A 22,533-nucleotide genomic window follows, 5' to 3' on the forward strand; every position below is an offset into this window, starting at 1 on the left:
GAGGGAGGGCGGGAGGGCGGGAGCCAGGGCCAGGCGAGAGGGCGGCGGGGCCCGTGGAGTGCCGCGGCTCGAGGAAAGATGAGACGGTGAGTGGGTGCCGGGGACGCGGAGTTGCTTTGCTTCTCTTGCAGGCTGTAGGGACAAAAGCCCGGGCTGGGGTTAGCGGAACCCTGGCCCAGCAGCTTGGGGGGCCTGAACCACAGGGGATGACTGGACCCTGCTGGCGAGGATCCTGGGGAGGGAACGTCGGGGTAGGGGAGACTCTCACAAAGCGATTGTAGGGAACAGGCGGGATCTGGGGGGACCGGAGGCAACTTTTGCCCAGAACTCTGGAATGACCAAGCAGAGAGGGATTGGGATCTGCGGTGGAGAGCTGCTTTGTCGTGATGGGCGGAGGGAAGGGAAGGTCGGCTGCTGGATGGTGTGGGGCGCGGGATTCAGAGAAGACCCCCGTCTGCTCCCAAATATCTGGCTAGCTGCGCTTCTGATTCCACTGTTTTCAAGAGTGGGGCTTTCAAGTTTGAACCGCGCGGAACCTCAGATTCCGATTTGGCTTTGGCCCCCCCGAAGTTTGTGGTATGGCGGTCTCCGTACCCCTAGAGATAGAGGCTGCAGGCGTTGGGGAAGGTTCTGAACCCCTGTTTCAACCCGCACCCGGCAGGGCGGAGGCGCCGCTGCAGTGTGTGCTGGTACTCACTAACTTAGCTCTGGCAGGCATCACTTACTGAAGCGGCGAGGACCCGGCTAACTCCCGCCACCGCCAGGAGGTTAAAAGGCTGACAGGCTGTCCCTTCCAGGGCTGAGGAGTTCTGTTTGAAAGAGCTTCTAAAGTCGACCTGGCTTCCAGAGCCAGCGCATCTACCTTTCTTATGTAAAAGAGGGAACTGTGCCCGCAGCCTTTTAAGTTGGTAGACTTGCCCGGGGCTGGAAATACTCTTGGCCGGCCCTGCCCTGATCCCTAGAAGTCTTCCTTGTGCAGCTCTGAAGTAGCTTTCAGGAGTTCTAGAACGCACGACTATCACTGCCAAACGCGGCTGGGAGTGGAACTAGGAACCGAGGCATACGAAGGTGGATCCTTTTAGTATAAGTATTTGTTAGCCATATTTCCCTTCATTCTAGAAATGCGTAAACTGCAGATACTTATTTTCAAGTGTTGGAGTGTAACTTTAAGCTTCCTAGTTTGGCTTAATTTAGGCGTTTGAGCTATGTCCCTGAGATTCTGACCCTATCTGAATTCAGCTGGGAGAGATCTAAATGAAGTTCAGGGAGAGATCTAAATGAAGTTCAGTTTCAGAGGGTTAACTTTTGCCCCGAGAGCACTCGAATTCTTGCTTCCTGGTCGGATAGCAACACAGTAGTTGGATTTGGGATAAATAAACCTCTAGAGTTGCCCACTATTTTAAGAGAATGGCTATATCCCTGGTACCATTGCCCTCAATTGTGTAAATATTTGTTTGAATAAAGAGCTGAGTTCTTTGAAAAGTAACAGTTGTGTCTATTCACGATTCCCTTTTCATATCCTGGACTTAGTTCTTTAAAAGTGTCTCTTTTTCACCTTACACTTTTAATGTGGAAATGCAAACATTGTATGTACTTAAGAAGCTCTGTAAAGTCCTGAAAACATTTATAACGGACATTTCCTTTAAAAGCCAGGGAGCGCTGAGTTTCTGCTCTTAGTTGAGTAGTGCCGCCCTCGCCTCCTGAGACCCAGAGCTTTGCAAATCTCAGCCTTTCTCACCAATGGGAAAATGAGATGTTTGATTAAGAGGAGTAATCATTGCAGTTTGCAGGCTTCAGTCTGTCTCACGCAGCTGGTAGCTGCTGTTCTTTGGGCTGACGACTGACTGTAGGGGGTGTCTCTTGGGTCCCTGTTTGAAGTGGCAGAGGAAAGATACTTGGGAAATTGAGCTATAAGAGTTTGCTAACCCCTGTCTTAAAGAATCTAGACCAAACCCAGAACTCATTAGCAACCTTTTCAGAAACATCTTATTTACGGGCTTTTGCACAAGAGAGGGAAGAAAAAGCCAAAGTAATTTAAACAGCCACTGGTCTTCCTTCTTCTCTTCAAAGCCCTGTTTTGAAATCTGTAAGCAAGAGTCAGTTCTGGAGAAGATCCTGTGAAAAGGGCAGATGAGGTTATGACTTTGTGCTAATTCTCAGCCCTTAGCAGGGAGGCCGGCTGTGAATGATTTGTAAAGGCGGTGCTTTGTACTTCACTACCTGTGCTTTATAAATCTGTTAGGTCTTGGTGTACCTTACTTATTAACAATGTAACTATCACCCATGTGAAACAAAAACAACTTTTGGTGATGTGCATTATTTTCAAGCCCTGATACCCAGTATAGCAGTGGTTCTCAATTGAAGGTGAGGGGAGATTTTTGCTTCCACTCTCCCCCAGGATATTGGCCAATGTATGGAGACATTTCTGGCTGTTCCAGCTGGAGGTAGGGAATAGCCCCACCAGCCAACTGGGCTGCATCTAGTGGGTCGAGACCTCAGTTGCTGTGTAATATGCTACAATACACAGAACACACACTAAGAATTTTTCAGCTGCCAAATCTAGAAAATTGCTCTAGAATAATACTCTAAAATACTAGAGTATTAACTCCTGGGGATATGTTAATAAGATTAAGGATCTTAGTCTAATTTGGATCCTCAAGAAACCAACTGTGTTCTAGTTAAACACAAAGAGACCATGTCATGGAAGCCTTTTTGTCAGCACCAGATTCTTTCCCCTTTGGCCTTGAGTCTTAATATACCAAAGATGTGAAGGAACTTGTGTTCATGGACAACTTTGAGTTCACTTAAAACAGAATTTGGAAGTGTTAGAGCACAAGGGAGCCTCAGAGATCACCAAGTCAACCTTCTTATTATTTTATAGATGTGAAAACGGAGATGCCTGGAGATTAGTGACTCATAAGGTCCCACGTGAGTTTGTGGCAGATGTAGTTCTAGGTATAACCCAGAATTAGATAATTGAGAAATTGATATTCGAGCAACTATGATTTAAAAACAACAACAACAATAACAACAAAAACTGGACCTGACCCTTCGTGAGAGTTTAGAGGTACCATTCTCCATGAGGAATTAAATAAACCCTTTGATGGGGGAAGAGTAGCATTAGCCATGGTGACAGTGGAGCATATGCCTGGGTGTGTCGGCCTGAGGAAGGAGATCATTCCATTGTGTGACCTGTGACACTCCACATCTGATGCCTGCACCATCCTTCCCACAGCAAAGTGGGCAACAGATGGTTCCACAAACATAACAGATGCTGCTTTTGAATCCAGGTACAAAACAGAACATTTGAGATTTTCCGTCCTTCTCTGCCTTATGGGTTAAGAGTAGAGTATGTGAATGGATAGAGTTGTCTTGGACAGAAGGGAAATGAGAGAGGCCTCCTGAGTATGGGGTTTAAAAAGACACCTGGCATATAAGGAAATGAGCACACATGGGGGCAGTTGTGGGGGAAATTCACAAGCTGATGAATGGCTATCTACGATAAGTGTGATTGCATAGAAATTGGGTTAAGAGCTCAGCTATCCTTTGGGCAAGTAAGATAAAACAGTCCTGAGAATAAAAGGAATTCCTCTTCTCTGACTGCTTTGCCCATGATGCACTTGCTTGCCTGGATAATGCAGGACCTGCAAATCAAATCTTCTAACTCCTGGGCCATTGTACTTTCTTATACCCCAGTCTCTACCATTCTGTCTGTGTACCTAATGGGGAAGAACATGATAGTAGTATAAAGCTATTGTTAATTTCCTAGGAGAGTTTAAAAAGCATGATATTTGTGAATGGCTGTTTATAGAAAGGGGTTATCTCAGTGAGTTTTGAATTATCAGTACAGCCATGTCCATATGGCTCTGATGAATGACAAACATCTGTAAGCTCACATTTACATTTCTATGTTTCGCCATTAGGCCTGTGATTACAGATTCTAGTTCTGTGTGCCAAGTGGTCCTGCCACGGTAGTTACAATCCTCAAGTCTTGGAGGTTTGGGCATTAGGGAAGACTTTCTTTCGTGTGCCTTTCTTGGGAGAGGTCAGAACTCTGAACTGTGCTTAGTTCTTATCATTTTGACAACTAGCCAATGGGTGCACCACAAAGCCAAGCACACAGTAGTATATTTAGAAATGATTTGAAAGTGATGGCTTTTTTAAGGAGTCTGCCTCCTGTAGGTGCTACGGTAAAGAACAGTAGCAGCCTTCCCATAATCCCCTTTTTTACTTTATTTTCAGACAATGGGAGGCGAAGACATGAGTTGGCTTTGTTTTGTTTTCTAAATAACTGTTGGCTGGAAATATTTATTGGCATTTGAGTAATGTGACTCTTGTCTTTTGAAAGTGACTGAGACCAAATATGGTAGCTCAGGTTGTCAGATCCCTTCAGGATAAACAGTTAGACAAGAACTTGTCTCTGTCACACAGGATTTGAATCTTCTAGGGGTTAATTTACACACAGTTCTTTTCATGATATTTAGGGATGTTTCTTACATGTGGAAAAGAAGCTTTGTGCTGTATCCGCTTTAAAGGCAAGGTTGTTATCTATAGCTGCTAGTGGTCAAAAATAGAAAAGAAACCCAGGTTTAAAAATCGTTTTATTGAGATGTGGTGGGAAAGCCAGGGATTGGAGAAGCTTGCTGTACAAAGAAACAGATAAGTAAGGTCGAGAGTAGCAAGCTAAGTCACATGGAAAAGTTTCTGAGAGGTTTTTTTTTTACAAGACATATTTGTTTTGTTTAGTGTGTGGAAGTTGATTTATTAGTGAACTGCTTTTCCTTACTTCACAAATTAAGGGGAAGGAAAAATTTGTGCATGCCAATATTTAATATCATTACCTCAAGCAGGGTCAGCCTTTTCTAAGACTTGCTGCTAACTCTGGAAATTAGTGTTGATCATCTTAGAATAGTTGGTTTGCACATTGTATGTGACTTCTCCAGGTGGTGGCATGCTTGTGGAAGAGCAAAAAGCTAAAGGTTGCAAGATTTTTCCTAGATGTATTTCTTGACCGCTCTACTGCTAAAACAAAGGCAGGTAAAGCAAAGGAAAGCCTGCTCCTGTGTGCTTTTGGCCAGTTCAGACCCAGCGTGAATAGTGCTTCATAGCCAAGAGATACTCAGAGGAGACTGGGGAGTGATGTCTGGCTGCCACACTGCTTACGTCATCGCAGAAGTAGGTTTGTGAAAACAGCTTAAGATTTATTAAGGAAATGGCAAGCCATGGGAATGCAGAGCAAATACTTCTTATACATCATGCTGAATCAAATACCCATATTATATTGCATTCACATAACTCTGACCAGGCCTTTTTCCCACTATGTTATGCTGAAACAATTTACCATGCCCTTGGAATGTCATGGGCAACAGCGCTGGTGCAAGCTTTTCCCAATTAGGTAGCTGCCACCTTATCACTAAAACATGTTTCTGTTCTGTGGTCATTTCCATTTCCTGCATTGTATAACTGGCACTCTTGTGTTATTTAACCAGTATCTCTGGGAGTCCAGAAAGTTGGAGCCGAAAGAACATCCAGTTCACCCTTACCATTTTAAATATGGGAAGCCTCTGCTAATACAAGGTGAAGACAGACGAAGTGACTTGCTCCAGCTCTTATTTCTGTTGGTGATTTTGGCAGATCCAGGACTAGGGCGGGTCTCGTGACTCATGTCCTGGCAGCCTGTCCAGTGTTCTTTGTACTAGATTGGCCATTACAATAAAAATAACACCCTAATGAAACCATTTCCTTTATTAGGTCTTTTGGCCAGACTTGTAAACAACAGCATTGATTAAATTGAATTTAGTTAGTAGATTATGGATCTCTGCTGGTTCTAGTCCTTTCTCTTCCCCTTCTGAGCAATAAATGGTCTAAAGTTAGGCAGCAGTGTCTTACAATTCCCACTCTGCATAATCAACCATTAAGTAAGGAGGAGATGGTGTCATGACTGTGTTGTTTTGTTTATTTTATAGTATTTTTGAAATACATCTGCCCGATTTTTGAGTTGAAGGGAAAAACACGAGTATGGAAGATGTGGTTACCTTGTGTTTGTTTCATCTCTCCTGAGCCTACGTACGCTCTGACTATTCCCAGTTCGTAAATTTTGGGTAAGAGCGTGGGGAACGTAGTGTTTTGGGGTTTAGGGAATGTTACTTTGGAAGATTAAAAGATGACTCTTAAGAGAGTGTATTTTGATCAGTGGAATGCAATGTGGACAAGGTGGTGGAAAGATCAGCGTTTGGTCCCATAGACACTCAGCTTCCCATTCAAGCCCCTAGTGGTGATTTCGGGATCAAGAGAGAGCATCTTTATCCCCATGTGATCCTAGGGTCAATATTTTTCTTGCTTGAAATTGGCCCTGAGTTGAAGGATGCTTTCTCCTGGAGTACCCCACCGCTTCAGGAAGTGGATCTGAAGTAAGGTGCTCACGCAGTCGTGACCCCCAGTGTAGCTATTTCCTGACTCCCCCACTTCTCTGGCTTTATCTTCATTGTGGTGGTCGCATAACAGAAATCATCATAATCAGAATCACCTCAACCCAGGGATGACTTATACCAATGATCAGAAATAAGACACATCTGGAAACATTGGATTTTGGGGGGAAAATTTCAGGAATCTTCATCTTTATCTGAAACTGTTTTAGAATTCTGTAAAGAACCCTGAAAATAGAAGTCTATAATTTCCTATAACTCTCTCACTTTCAAAGAGAAAGTAACCTAATTTAAGTATCTAGAAAGCATGTCAGTCTCTCCTAGCATAAATATATAAGGCTTGTGTGTGTGTGTGTGTGTGTGTATGTGCGTGTGTGTGCGTGTGTGTGTGCGTGTGTGTGTTAAACTGTTTTTGAGGCTCACATTCTTCAAGATATAGCAAGTTTGGCAATTTTTGTAAATACTTTTACATTTTAACTCTCTGAAGATAGGGTTTTTCTTTGGGCACACATAGTGGTGAAATTTAGTTACTGCACCTAGCATTATCTTGCAAGTATTCTGAATACAACCACCTGATACTTGCAATCTAGACAATGCATTTTTTCCAAATTTCCCCCATGTACTTAAAGAAAATTACCTTTTAGGAGCTTAATTCAATATGATAGAGGCTTAATATTTCATACTTAAAAAAATAAGCTAGGAGCCACTGATATGACCCCATCATGCTTTGTAAAGTAAAGCAGTATAATTTTTAGGTCAGTATATATTCATATATTTTTATTCATGTTGATTTTCCAAAATGCATACATCTTTTAAAATATTTTATTATGGAAAATTTTAAGCATACACACAAGTTAATAGAATAATACAGTGAAACCTCATGTACCTTCCAAATGTAATGGTAATTTTGCTTCATCTGTAGACCTTACTTCTTTCCCCAAAACATGGATTGTTATAAAGCAACTTTTAAGCACTGTATTATTTCATTAATAAATAATTTAAAATGTAGCTCTAAGAGATTAGGGTTTTTAAAAAATATAACTGCATCATTAGCACACCTAAAAAAATATCATCTATTTTCCAGTCAATGTTCAGATTCTCTGATTGTTTCATAAATTTTTTTAAGTAATTGGACTGTTCAAAACAAGATTCAAATAAGGTCTATGCATTACGTTCAATTGGTATGTCTCCCAAGTCTCTCTTATCCAGAACACCTCCCTTTCTTTCTTGTTCTTTTTTTTTTTTCCTTGCCATATGCTGGTTGAAGACATTGGTTTTTGTTTTGTTTTTGTTTTGTAGCCTTTCCCATATTCTAGATTTAAGTGCTAGCATCTCGGTGGTGTTTATTATATTCCCCTGGTCTCACATATTCTATAATCAGAGACCGCATGTTTTTAATTTGAGATCTTTCCTACCATGTCACTGTGTTGAAATTAATTTGTAATATATGTATGTAAATGTTTATTGGATTAATATTGTCTGTTTTTAAAAATATTGCTAAAGCTACTTTAATAACGGTGTAAACACCAATTTAAGTCCAATTGATAAAAGTCACATCTTGAGTATTTAGGTGCGAGTCACGGATTTTGTTGGTGGGGAAGGAGCTTGAATGGCCTGTATGTATTTTGAGGTGGTTTCTGCTTTGTGGCCTCCCTCCCGCCTCCCTCACAGGCTGGAGAGAGCTATCACAGGAAACATGCCTCCAAATTCCTGGAGAGTCTAAAGAAGATTTCACAGTTCATACAAACAAGTCTTATTCCAGGGACTAGCACAATTTTTTTTTTAAATTCCCATACTTGATGTTTTACCCCCTTTGCTGAAGTCCTCTAAGATTCTTATTCCGGTAAGACACTCCAGACTTATATAAAAGTATCCTCTGATACAGGAGATAAAGACCCTCATTTGAAGTATGGCTATTGCTGTTGGTTGTGATTACTTTTAGGAACCTTGGAATACCACATGGAGTTCTTTTTTGGACAAAGCTTAGACTTCAGTACAGTGAGAGAAGGGATCGGTAATGTGGGGTTAGACTCCTTTATTGTGATAGGAAGGAGCTGGAACTCTATAACTTTCTGTCCTCACTTCTTCCATGTGTGTTAAATGTCCTCATTACCCCCCATCGCTCACCTCTCCCGTCTGTGCTCTGTCCTCCCTACAGGGGTATTTGATGCTTCTGTTCTTTCTTTAACGGTTTCCCTGACCTCTTTGCTTAGGTGACTTCAGAATACAATGTAGCAAAACTTCAGAAGCAAAACCAAAAGCAAACCAAGAGAGAAACTGTGTGATCAGTGTCCTGAGAAGTCATGTCAGCCATTCCTGTGGTCCTCACCTCTCTCCCCAGCCCGGCCGTGGGTCACCCTGACAACTGGCCAGTTTCAGGGTGCCCTGAGTTGCCTGGGTTCTGGAGGGCCTCCTCTGGCAGTCACGGAAAGCCTTTGTGCATTTCAGGCTGCCATGGGCATGTGGGTGGCATGTGTCTGTCTGTGAGGGTGTGTGTACCTGACTGCACACAGGAAAATTTATAGTCACCTGTGAATAGGTTTCATCTGCAAGGACAGAACAACCTCCTTTTTTTTTTTTTTTAAGATTTTATTTATTTGAGAGAGAGCACAAGCAGGGCGAGGAGCAGAGGAAGGAGAAGCAGACTGCCTGCTGAGCAGGGAGCCCGATACAGGGCTCGGTCCCAGGACTCTGAGATCATGACCTGAGCTGAAGGCAGACGCTTAACCGACTGAGCCACCCAGGCGCCCCACAAAACAGCCTCCTTATTCTGCCATTCAAAGACATTTATTCCTGTGCAACTGCTTTTTTTTTTTATCTTAGGGAGAGATGAAAATATCCTCCTTGGAGATTATCAACCTATGTACATGTGTCTGATGGACAATAACGATTTTATTCAAACAGGCAGATCTTTTTTTTTTTTTTTAAGATTTTATCTATTTATCTGAGAGAGAGAGCGCACGAGAGTGGGGTAAGGGGCAGAGGGAGAAGCAGACTCCCCACTGAGCAGGGAGCCCAGAACTCTGGGATCATGACCTGAGCCAAAGGCAGATGTTTAACTGACTGAGCCACCCAGGTGCCCCAAAATAGGCAGATCTTTAAATGACAACATGGCACAAGGGAAGAGGAGTGGGAATCCATTGGCTGCTCTGTTTATTTGCAAAAAGAGCAAGAAGGGTACTAGGTCTACTGACAGAAGTGTTTCTTCTCTGCACTGGGATATAAAATCTCGAGTGAGGAGCAAGAGTTCAAAGGAACAGAGTTTAGGAAGTGGGATGAGTGAGTGGGAAATGGGGAGAGGAGTGTTGAGACAATGATTTTTGGGATGCTTGCAGAAACTGTGTGTGGGAGGTGATCTGTGGAGGAGACAGAATCTGGGGATAATTGCCCTGAGGAGGTGTTTGCCAATGGGGGTGGGGCTGAGTGGAGAGGTGAGGCCTGTTTGCAGAGATGGAGAAGGCTGAGGAGGATTTAGTGATAAAAGGAAATATTTGTGCAAAAGGAGGCTATGTTTGCGAAAGGGAGAGCCGAGGACAGGACTGAAGGTTTCAGTGAGGGTGATGTTTAGATAACAGAGAATGGGGGAAATGGCTGCTCTCGGAGTCCTGAAAGGAGAATATGGCTAGAGAAGGAAGTGGTTGTTCCTGAAACTCCTCCTTAGCCAGTCCCCCGCCCCCCACTTCATCATGTTTTCTTATTGGGATGAGTGGAAAAACAGGCAGGTTTTGTATCCATTGTTCTCCATTCTTAAGCTTTGAGGCTGAAATGGATTTCCCGGTTTTCCCTTTTCGTCCTCTAAAAGCTCCCCCTCAGGCCCCATCTGCTGCCGCAGGAATACCCTCCTCCCCAGTATTCCTGTAAAGAATGGCACAGCTTCTGAGGGACTGCTCTAAGCTGGTGTCTGAATTCAATTACATGTCATCAGTGCGTGCTTTATTTATAACCTCGCCATATTGTAAACATCAGCCCTAAAAGAGGCCAGCCCCCGGACCACCAGTGTTCTGGGGGAGCTTTGAACACCAGAGCCAGCCCCTCAGCTCCACGGGCCCGGGTAGGGCACAGCGGAGACTCAAGCTTTTTTATTAAGTGGACATTTTAACCTATACGCTCCTGATCTTGGAGGGTATTACTTTTTTCTGAGTTTGCTTCTGTAATCTATCTACATCCTCAGCTTTTCCCAGCTATATGAAACAATCTCCACTCTCCCATCACCCGCTCTGCTTGGCCAGTCCTCCTCTGATTAATCCCAGCTGTTCTGGGTGACCCTAAGAAGTATCTATGCATGGCAATGTCAAATGACAAGTAATGCATCATATAGTTTAGAACTCCTCCAAACTCTTTTGGGGTTTCTGGATAACTGCGTTTATATGGGCCAGACTGTAAGTCCTTCTCCTTTAACACAATGCAGCGCAATGCAGCGCAACACATACTTTGTGTTAATTTGCGTGTTTCTTAAAACTTTTCTCCCTGGGTGTGTTTTCAGCATCTTGAAACCAAGAACACTACAGCTCTGGCCATTACAGTGCCGTAAATTCACTATTGGTGACACAGTTTGAATGGGATCAGCTTCGTTGTATTGTTACTGAGTGTAAAGGGCGCTGGAGAACTGTTTTAAAACAGATGCCAGAACTGTGTGCCAAAGAGGAAAGGAGCTACCAAGACACTTACCAACATGATCCTCGAGATTAATTTTTCAAGTAATTTTCTTCTCTAGGGAAAAAGTGCTGTGAGTTTCTGTGCAATCTTCCGGAGATCTCATCATGACTTCCGGCATCTTCTAATTGACAGTGAGCTGATGTACATTTCAGGCGATAAAATAACAAGAGCTCTGGAGGAATTAAATTTATGGATTGGAAAGTAAGCCCAAACGTTTCAACACACATTAACTTCTTTCCTGTTTAGGCTTCCCGGTGTTGTCTTTTCTCTCAGATGGGCACCAGATGCCTTCTCCCTTTCTCCACGCCCATTCTGTGGATACGCGAGTAATATATGGAGTTGTTAAAGCCCTCAGGACTCTTTTGCTTCCATAATAACAATGCAGTCATTTTGTAATTTCCCTGAGACTTCTTTTTGTTTACATAAGATGTGTATGAAACCCAAAATAAACACACCAGTGTAGACCCAGAAGCCAGGCTGGAAATGGAGTCTTCCTTGCCTGCCTCCCCTCTTACACGTTAACACAGATCTCTCCCCGCTACTGCCCTCCCTCTCATTTGCCACTTTGGCAACACCTTCCTGTTACCTGCCACCATCCTAGCTCTTCCTCATCCTAAACTCAGCTGCAGTCTCTGATGCATTCTGTGTGCAGTGTTCTTTCCCAACACTCCTTCCCTCATTTCCAGGGAATTCATTAAACCCAAACTCTTCCAACTGTGTTCTCGACCCTCTCACCCCTCCCCTCCTTGCTCACCTTTTCAGCCTCCTTAAAAGTACATGCTGGTTACCGTTCTCCGTTCTCCTGTATTTTCCCCATTATTAAGCCTCCACTCGTGTGATCTCACCTGCAATGAAGAGAATACTCTGGAAGTAGGGAAGGAGAAAGGCATCACGCTTTGATCATCACTCCCAGGGTCAGAAAGGGCACCAGCCGATTCTTTCTTTCCCTTTTGAGTTGGCAAGATTAAGAGATACTAAGTTGAGACAAGTGTACGGATACACTCAGCTAGGGCAGGTAAACTAAGCTTCAGGAAAATGAGTAAGTTCCATATTTGTATTTGCTGATGATATTTTACATGTACAGCCTTTTACGTATCCTTAACAGACCCAGTGAGTTTGAACTGAAAAACTGGGGTATCAAACATGAGTATCCCTTCAAATATTCCCTGGAATGTCCTTATGTCCAAATCATGCTTAACTTTCCCCTACAAGTATGTATGTATGGGGGAGCAGTGCTACATGTTTCTTAGATGTGGCTTCTTGTTTGCAAATGTCCTGGTCGTCTCTTCCCTGGAGTCTATAAAGNGGGGAGCAATGCTACATGTTTCTTAGATGTGGCTTCTTGTTTGCAAATGTCCTGGTCGTCTCTTCCCTGGAGTCTATAAAGGTGATCTTTCAGCAACTACTATGTTGCAGTATTTTGGTATTACATCTCGTTTGCCGAACCAAACTGTTTCAGTAATTATACTTTTAGATTTTTAGAAAAGCATGTGTGAGGAGGAGAGGGGTATCAAGTGTTACCACCCTATAAGGTAGTAAGAAACCTGTAGTAGTTTGATATTCTCTTGTTTTATTTGCCCAAATGAAGAGGAAGAGAATTTGTTAGGATTTTATTTGGGTGATTAAGTAGCATTTGCAACTGCAAACAAGTTCAAATATAGTAATATATTTTATCATCTAAAATGACATTATCTTATATGGCTGAGTCAAAAATTAAACTTTTTCTTTCATACCAAAATAGGATTTGTTTGCTTTATACATAGTGATCTGACCAATTTGATTAGGAGAAAACAGAAGAACTGTACTCTTTAAGAAAATTAAACTTTTAAATACCCATTTCTGACATGAAGTGTTAAACCCTTCAACTCTGTGCTGTTAACAGAGTAAATATTTAAAATGCAGTGTTTGGGCTCACTGTTTAATTTTTGACTTCTACTTAATCACGTGTGCTCTGGCTTGCTTTCTGGATTGCTGTCTTTGCACATTGTGGGAATTCTCCTAAGTTAGCTCTGTTTCCCATTTTGTATACATTATCTTAAAACCAAAGTCTCCCCACTGACTGACTTTAATTCTCTTCTCATCTATTCTAATATCTCATGGATTTCCTGTTGCAGTCTTGTCTAAAATATCCTAAATGGTTGGAAGATTGCTTTCCAATTTAAACCACTCTTAGGGTAGGCAAATGGCTTGGACCCATGAGGATACCTCTTACATAGTGGTAGAGATGGGAAAGGGTTTTGATCACTATGAGAGAAATGGTGATTAAATACAGTTCATCCCAGAAGAGTTACATGCTAGACTTCTTTCAGAAAGGACCGTAATATAGAATATAGCCATTTCTTTTTCCCTACACGATTTTTGTTATTAATTCCATCAGAGACAGGACATTTGCTGCATGTGCCAGTAGTCTTACCTCTAATGGGCTTGGGATTTTGTTTATACCCTTAAAATCACAGAATTTTAGGTATAGAAGTAGCCTTATGTTACCATTAGGTAGTAGTCATCATATTCCCTTTCCTTCAGTGGGACTTAACTGTATTGTCATTTCTTTCCACCATGATTTCCACAGTCTCCCACTCTCACTGGGTTAGTCCCCTCCATACCCCTTTACCAATGTGTCAGTCAGTTCTCTGTTAAGGCACGTGTCACACTGTATGGCAATCATTTGTTCGTATGAGTGTCTTTCCCTTTGGATTGTAAGCTGCGTAAAGGCAGGAAGTGGTATATGACCACATACTTACCAGTGCCCAGCTGAAAGCCTAGTTTATACTTAAGAACTTAAGGAAGATTAACACCTTTGCAGTAGCAAACAACTCCCAAATCTCCGTGGCTTAAGACAGTCTTGGGTTGGCAAGGGTCCTGTTTCACGGTGTCCTCATTGAGGGGTATAGGCTGATAAAGTCTGCATAAACTTGGGTGCATTCTAGTCATCTTGGCAGGGGGGCGGAAAGAGTGAATCATGCCCCAGCTCTTCATGTTTCAGCTTGGAAATGACATGTCACTTTCTCTCAAAGTTCCTTGATCAAAGCCAGAGACATAGCCACACCCAATCACAGGGTGTCGAAGAGCAACACCTCTTTGTTTCTGAGAGGAGGAGGACGGGAATGTTAGCGAGCGCCACTAAACATAAATCAATATCTGATACACGGTGGGCAGCTAAGAACCATTTAATGGATAAAATACTTAGAACTTTCTGGCGGGACTTTAAATTTTTCCGTACAATAAGAAGAATCACTTCAAATATGTATCCTGCTAACTACATTTTTTTAGAAGATGAAGATGCTAATAATATTGTACAATCTGTGTTCAGCAGGCTTCTGGGAATTTTTTTGTAACAGTTTTGTTCACTTTATTCTTATTAGGGAAGGCGTTGTGTTTGATTTTGTAGTTTTTCAGATGCTTAGGGTACGGCATGGGTGCATTTGTGCGATTAACATTTTGCCTGAGTCTTTAAGAAGAGTTGGGAAAATGTTGAAGTCATCAAATATTTACATATGATGTTAGTCTGACCAAGAACCTCTTTTAGAAGAGTTAATATCTGGCTCAACAGTTGGACAAGTCTTTAGGAAAAATGAGAACCTAATTGACTTAAACATGAAGTATTTCTGAGAACACTTAAGTTCTACTTTCTTAGCAAATTTCAATTATATAATAGTGTTTTCAACTACAGTGTAGTTGCCAGGTTTTACATTGGATCCTCAGACATCCATCTTGTAGCTGAAAGTCTGTTCCCTCTTACCAACTCATTTACAACTTGAATGTTGTGTCTTTCTCTGTCTCTCTGTCTCTCTCTCTCTCTCTCACACACACACACACAAACACAAACACACGAGTTTGTGAGGCGATATTTGTGTTAACTAACCAGATGGTGAGAATCCGTTCACAACATGTATGTTACATCAAATCACCACTGTGTCCATTGTAAATATCTTATGATTTTATCTGTCGATCATACCTCAATAAAGCTGAAATAAAATAAAATAAAATGAAATAAATGCAAATTTTTAAAAAGAGAAGTATGCTAGAGATTATACTCTAGTATTTTACACTGTTTTCCCCCCTTAACTGTCAAAGCAACTCAGAGTGCATAAAATGTGGAAAGTACAAACTAGTATGAGAGGTGAATTAAAAATCACCAGTAATACCTCCACCCAGATAAAACCACGACTAACTTTTTTGGCATGATTTCTTCCACTCCGTTGTTCTTGTTCTTGGTACAGAATAGGCATATAGACAAAGCAGGAGAAGATATTGGCTCATAATGGGGGGGGCAGTGGAAATGGCAAGAAATGATCAGAACAAGACTATGTTTTAGGGACAATATTGGTAAGATTTATTGATGGATAAAATGAGCAAGGAGATGATAGACGAGGGATGGGATTGATAGAGAAGACATTGTTTGGGGATATCAGTGATGACTCCCCAGGATTTTGGCCTGAGTGTCTGTGTGTAATCCATGTGTTTGGGTGGGTGTACATATAAGAAAACTACACTCATTTATATATGGCTTTTGAAATTTACTGAACATTAAATGAATGCACTTTTTATGCTATAAATTATACCTCAAAATAATTATTTTAAATGAATGTGTAATATTCACCCATATGAAATATTGTAGTTTATTTAACTTTTCCCCTATTGTTTGGCACTTGGGTTATTTGCCCCCCATAATAAATAACATTGTAATGTCCTCAGAGCCCATTTATTTCCTTGTTTTTTCACTTCGAAAATATTTAACTTGAGGGAATTGGCCAAGGTTTGCTGGAATTTCAGCATGGCCGACCAAGCGGAGATGAAGGTAGTTGAGAACAGAGGGGAACATGACTAGAGGTCATCTTGGTTTCAGTCCTCCAAGAGGGCAAAGGGAGGTATGTCTCAAACCAGGCTCGTGTTGCTTTCAAGGTCATAGCTGGTGGTCATAGATAGTTGCTGAAAGGGGCATTTGGCTTGGGGCAGAGATGTCACTGTCCCTGAAGACTGAAGAGCTGACAAAAGCCAGACGGCAGGACCAGATTCCAGCTGGGAGGCAGTTCTAAAGGAGAATCTCTCTCTCTCTCTTTTTTTTTTTTTTTTTTTTTTTTTGGGTTCATTTCTCATTTCTCTTTTCTTTTTATAAATCTGGGNGGGATTTGGGTTAGAGGATAGGGAACCCAAGGCAGAGCTTACTGGGGAAAGCTGAGCTTTACAAGATGATGGGTACTTAGCCCATCACTAGGGTTTAGGCACCCAGACTGTTTCTTGGCCCCAGCCTGGATAGGAAGCAGTTTCCTGCTATACTGTCTGAATCTGCCCAGAAGTCTGCAAAGCTGAGCAACAAGACGAAGTTCCCGATCCCTGGCTAGGACACAGTGGGGAAAGGCTGTAACAGAAATTGAAAGCCGTTGTTCTCTGAGTGTCTCATCAGTGGGTCTGTGGGAGTCAGGAGAGGCTGGAGATGAGATGGAAATACTACATCTACCCCCTTTTCCTTGAACTTGTGGCCTAGCTATGGAAACAAGCACATTATAAAATTGGTTACTCACTGTGAGCGACTCTGTTGATACAGAGACCAGGGATGTAATATCTAGTGTCTGAGGAGCCTGAGGTGTTGGACGGTCTCAGCAGTGCATCAGTCCAATGAGAATGTTTAGACCGTGTCTTTGCTTTGATGATAATCTGCAAAGTATACATTTTTATCAGTTACAAATACAAGCCTTCTCATTTGCAGTGATAATTTGTATTTAAAGTATGTTTTCATAACCTAAGACTTTAGTTTCTTAAGTTAATGTAATTCAAACTAGAGTCCAAAAATACTCTTCTGGGTGCATACATTTTTTAATAAATGGTAAGCATGGAGGATAGAATCTGCATCTGAGCCAGGAAGGATGGGTGGGTTCAAATGGATACGAAGAAGGGAGAAGAGTGTTTCCACAAAAGGAGATCATGTGAGATCAAGATGAGCATGAGTCTTTTAGGGTACCTGGAACTTGGAAGATACTCCAGTTTCAGGTTTTAAATACTGCCTCCTAACCCTGATATGGCAGTAGTTCGGGAGCTCTCTTTTCTCTGTTTCCTCTATCACCTGCTGTTTTCGGATGGGTGCAGGAGCTTTATGACATCTCTCTTGAGAGGGTAGCTCTCATAGCCCTTTTTAAAGGGTCATCTTCTGACCCTAATGTTACTGATCAGTGTCTAATGTGAAGCTTTCTTTGTGTGCTAGAAGGTGAATTTTGTCTCTTCAGGACTTCACTTCTGAGCCGTTAACGATTCTAGCAGAGACATCCAAAGGAGGGTGCATTGCATCACTACGTTGGGTGTTTGCCTGGTACTTGGGAAGCAGGTGGTCTACCAACACTGACGGGAAATGGTCTTTTTATGGACCAGCCTCACCTGTATTTTGTTAGGGATTTGCTCTTCTCAAATATCACCCAAGGTCTCTGGAGTTAATTTTCTTTTGTACAAAAAGCATCCCAGATCAGTGTTCTTTTTTCTTTTAAGATTTTATTTATTTATTTGAGAGGGAGAGAGAACAAGCAGGGGGAGCAGAAGAGGGAGAGAGAGAGAGAGAAGCAGGCTCCCCACTGAGCAAGGAGCCCGACGCAGGGCTCGATCCCAGCACCCTGGGATCCTGACCTGAGCTGAAGGCAGAGGCTTAACCGACTGAGCCACCTAGGCACCCCCCCCCATAAACGTTCTTTATGGTTCTTCATTTTGCAGTAGTTTTGTGAGGTTTGTTACTAAAACAGAGTTTGTGTTTGTTAATTACATCCGGTCGGACTGCAAGACTCTTTGTTCAGATGTAGGCTGACACGTACTTGGTCTTTTTCAATCTTCTTTGCTAAGTAAAACTTTATTTTTTGTATTTTTTTTATTTTTTTCCTTTACAGATTCCAAGAAGATCATGGCGGAGCATAGCCACATGCAAAAGCAGCTCGATTTACAAAATGGTAGCTTAGAGGCGGGCTTTGTGGCAAATTCCCTCGAGGACGATTCCCCAAACGTGATGGAGAGCCTGAGCCCGAAGAAATATTCTTCCAGCCTGAGATTTAAAGCCAATGGAGACTATTCTGGCTCTTATTTAACCCTCTCACAACCTGTGGCTGCTAACAGAAGCCCTTCCCCTCTGGGATCCACTGTCAGGAGCAGCCCCTCCCTGCCCAAAATCCAGGGAAGCAAGCAGTTCTCGTGCGTTGGAACTGACAAGACTATTTCCATGAAACCGCCCACGCCTCTACTCAGCACCTCCCCCTCCCTCAGTGGGTACCCACTTGGGAGAGCAGACTTTGATCATTATACTGGCCGGGACAGTGAAAGGTCCTTGAGGCTCGCAGAGAAGCCTCCCTATTCCAAATATAGCTCAAGGAATAAATCCCACGACAATGTCTACTTTCTCGGGGGGCTGGAAGGCCGAAAGGCGTCCGGCTCACTCCTGGCCATATGGAATGGAAGTCCCCTGAGCGACAGGGGCCCCTCTCCCATCAGCAGATCGGGGACGGCAAGCATGCCATCAAGCCCAAAGCAAGCCAGGAAAATGAGCAACCAGGACAACCTGACCCTTCAGCCCAAGTTGAGCCGACACAAGGAGCCGGCGTCTGAAAACCTTGCTTTACGAACTAGGAAGTATTCGGGCAGCAGCCTGAGTCACATGGGCGCCTACAGCCGCTCTCTCCCCAGGCTGCACAGGGCCACCGACAACCAGCTGACGCCCCTCAGTTTGCCTCCCAAACACTCTCTGGGCATTTCCAAACGAACGAAACTGGGGGAAAAGGATCTACCTCATAGCATCATAGACAACGACAATTACCTGAATTTTTCTTCTTTGAGCTCAGGGGCTTTACCCTACAAACCCTCTGCGTCCGAGGGCCATCCTTACGTCAGTTCTGCCCTCAGCGTCCCGGCCAGTCCTCGAGTGGCTCGGAAGATGCTTCTGGCCTCCGCCTCCTCCTGTACCTCGGATGATGTGGACAAGGCTCCCTACGCCGGGCCCGGCCCAGGTCACTCGTTTCCTCCCGGAGAGCCGGACAGAGCGTTCGCCGCCAGGAGGAACTTCTCCTGTGGGTCTGTCGAGTTCAATGATGCAGATCTGGACAGCCTCCGACAGGCCTCAGGAACTCCCCAGCCCATCCTGCGGGAGAGGAAGAGCAGCATCAGCTCCATTTCAGGCCGCGATGACCTGATGGATTATCACCGGCGGCAGCGGGAAGAGAGACTCAGGGAGCAGGAGATGGAGCGACTGGTAATCTTCACCTGACTTGACCTCACTCTTCCCTTGAGCAGCTTCTTGGAGACACACTCCAAGGATATGCATGAGCTGTAGGATCTCCAGGTGCCCCAGCCACTGCTGTGCCTTTCCAGAATTCTGCCATCCTTCCCTTTCTCAGTCCCTGTCATTGGTCACGTGTGGGTATGTGAAGGCCTGCCTGTACCTAGTGTTGTGTTAAGTTGCTCTGCAGAGTCAAGTGTAGGTGCTTGATAAACCTGACCAAGTACTTGTGAACTTTACTGAATTTCTTATAAGTCTTAACAAACTTTAAGACGGTGAGTAAACACTGATTAATAGTACCGATGCCATCCGATTGGCATGTGCATGGTCTGATAGGAATAATCGGTGAAATCATGACTCATTAGGAAGTCGGCAGTAAACTTTGCTGTAGAGCAAGTGGTCTGGAAGGTTGAAAGGTCAGCTAAGTGTTGCTCAACCTTTTTCCTGTGCTATACACATATGCACACCCCCCTCCACATACTCCCTCACTACTACATAGTGACACCCAACTACACATTCAGAAAAGTGTTTTGAGTTGTCTTGTTCTATTGAAGAAGGACTTAGCTTATTGTGGGAAATACTGAAAATAGTAAGAAGGAAGGAAACATCCCTTGAGAGTCTCATTAATGAATGAGGACAGACTACCGCATTCTTACTTTTTTTTCTTTTAAGCATAGACTCTTTTGCCTATTTGTTTTTTTAGGACGAACAGGGTCAGAGATGATTTTAATTCATTAATGGTGAGTTGTTCCTTAATGAGGGATGCAGCAAGGTGATAAAGCTGATTTACAAAAGTATAAGAGTAGCAAAAGTATTTTCATTGCTAAAAGAAGGTGTGCTGGAGTAAGATTTCCGAATCACATACCAAGCTCACCATGCCCCTACAGGGTAATAACTTTGTAACCTTTGGATTCGAATGGACAGAAACCGGTTGCGTCTGTCCAGGACAAAATTTGTTTGGAATTTTAGAAAAAGAATCATTTGCATCACTCGTAGTTTTTGATAAGTTAATATCTATCCTTACAGATAGCCAAATCAGTGATAGTGAATGAAAACGAATGTGCATACCCTTAGAGAACTCTGTATTCCTTGGGTGGGTCTGTTAGATGGTGCTCCAATATGACAGTTTCCCTTGTTATTGTAAATCATCTCCAGAGATTTTTCATGGTTACAAAAAGGCATTGTATTTGGGCTTGATTCAATGACACAAGTTCAGGAGAAGTTTTAATTAGAATATGAAAAAGCCTTCTTGTAAGTGGGACAGCACATCTGGCTCTATAGTGTGCTGAGCAACTCTTTTTTTTTTTTTATTGTAGTATAACTGACACACAGTGTTACATTTGGTATGTTAGTTTCAGGTGTGCAGCATAGTGATTCTGCAAACTATCCCTTAGGCTGTGCTCACTGCAAGTGTGGCTGCCATCTGTCACCATACAACTAACGCTATGCCACTGACTGTATCCCCTATGCTATACCGTTCATCCCTGGACAACTGTTATTAATAAAGCCAGAAAGTTAACTTCCATTGGATAATTTATTAAGGAATCTCGGAGAGCATTTCAATGGCTTCCCTCACTTCAGCGATCTTCCTGAGATCCTACTAGTTCCTCTTCTGTTCCAAGGGCAGGAAACCAACCTCGAAAATCACCTCCAGGTTTCATCTTTAGCACTTTTAAGTGTTGGTGAATTTCTCGTTCCTCCAGTTTCCCCAAATCTGCTAAAGTTCCTGGCAATCCAGGAATGACCTTCCTTACTGCCTGTGAAGTCAGTGCCTCATAAGTCACGAACAGGTCTCCGCTCAACTTCTTGGGAGAACTTTATGGGTATTGGCTCCAAATATGAAGTTAGAACCCTTTTTTGCTTCATAATGGGCTTTATGATATTCGATGAAATGCGGCTTATTTTTAAATATGACGCTCTGGTTTGGGCCTCTGTTGCTTAGTCCATTTGTCTAATGACCTTGCAGTAAAAGGGAAGATAGATTCTTATTGGGCCTATGCAAGTAATGTTATTGCTTTTAAAAAATAGTGACTTAGAAAAAACATTTCTTTCTGAATTCTGAGGGACCAAGGAGAACAAACTACCCTTGCAGTAATATTTCCTATAGTTTGCAAAATCAGAGTCGACTAAATTGAGGGTTAGAGATAGATGGAGATGAATGCTAAAGGTGTTCCCCATTTAGACAGTAGAACATTGCACATAATGCCAATGATTTTGCATGATACATATGGAAATTAGATTTCCAGTATCAGCTCGATGAGTTCTATATGATTCTTATTCCTTTGCATTTTGGGTCATTAATTTGATTTCATGAAGTCATCTATTTGTAGACTAAAAGAAGTCCTGAGAATGTGACTTAGCCAACCTTGTACTGTCTCGTGCTTGCCTATGTCGTGTCAGCTCAGAAGCCTCTACTCACAAGTCTGTTCTCTGAAATCTCAAGATTGAAGAAGAAAGAGTGTGTGGTAAAGTTCTGTCCACCAGGCTCTGAGACTCTTTCTTTGTTTAAGGCACATTCTAGTCTATAACTGACACCAGAGTGTGTAGGCAAACATGAGAGGAAAGGAGAGACCACTTGGTGAGGATAAGAGTAAGTGGCTTGGTTAATCTGTGGTTAAGTTCACGAACACCCAGAAGGAGAGTTAAAATCCTCTATCAGGGCCTAGGACATTGGTCTTATTTAATCAGTTTCCCCGGAAGGTAAGAACGTATCACGGAGAGTGAGGATATTGACATACACCCAGGACCTTTCTGTAAAGTACGCCATCTCTGGACTTTATTTATATTATAATATTTTACCCATACAAAATTAGCCGAGGGAAGGCTGAGATGCTCATTTGATTGGACAGATCTTCCTATGCAATTTTTGGTGGTGTTGAGCTACTCATAAATAAGGGGCAGAACAAACCTAATTATTTCTGACATTCTTCTTTTCATAAGGTTAAGGAACAAATCTTGTGCTCGCCCAGGGGTCCTCTGGGAAAACTTAAGGATAGTTCAGGTATAAAAGATATCTTGAAAACTTTTTTTTTTTTTTCTGAATTTAAGGTCTAATTTTGGGAAGGCAAAATCAAATATTAATTAGAGGAGATTTCATTACATGATTAATATAGGATTGTGGATGCATGAGAACAATGAATACTTGCATGTTGCCTACTGAATAAAGCAACAATAGATTATTTTATAATAAACAAGAAATCTTAAATCATT

At 42.6% G+C, this 22,533-nt stretch overlaps 1 protein-coding gene across 13 annotated transcripts in view; it reads left to right on the forward strand.

Annotated features, from left to right (window-relative positions):
* The window catches only part of PHLDB2 (pleckstrin homology like domain family B member 2), a 103,279-nt gene that overhangs the window by 564 nt on the left and 80,182 nt on the right, over nt 1–22,533 (forward strand). For 12 of the 13 annotated variants that reach the window (XM_034658170.1, XM_034658178.1, XM_011222492.3 and 9 more), the window contains exons 1-2: nt 10–86; nt 17,948–19,296. In XM_034658170.1, coding sequence (XP_034514061.1) covers nt 17,962–19,296 — 1,335 coding nt within the window. In that variant the 5' untranslated portion in view covers nt 10–86; nt 17,948–17,961. Of the gene's footprint in view, nt 1–9; nt 87–17,947; nt 19,297–22,533 lie in introns of those variants that run through there. The other variant, XM_034658175.1, reaches the window with a different exon arrangement.

This window comes from Ailuropoda melanoleuca, chromosome 1 (genome assembly GCF_002007445.2).
Source record: "Ailuropoda melanoleuca isolate Jingjing chromosome 1, ASM200744v2, whole genome shotgun sequence".
Taxonomy (NCBI): domain Eukaryota; kingdom Metazoa; phylum Chordata; class Mammalia; order Carnivora; family Ursidae; genus Ailuropoda; species Ailuropoda melanoleuca.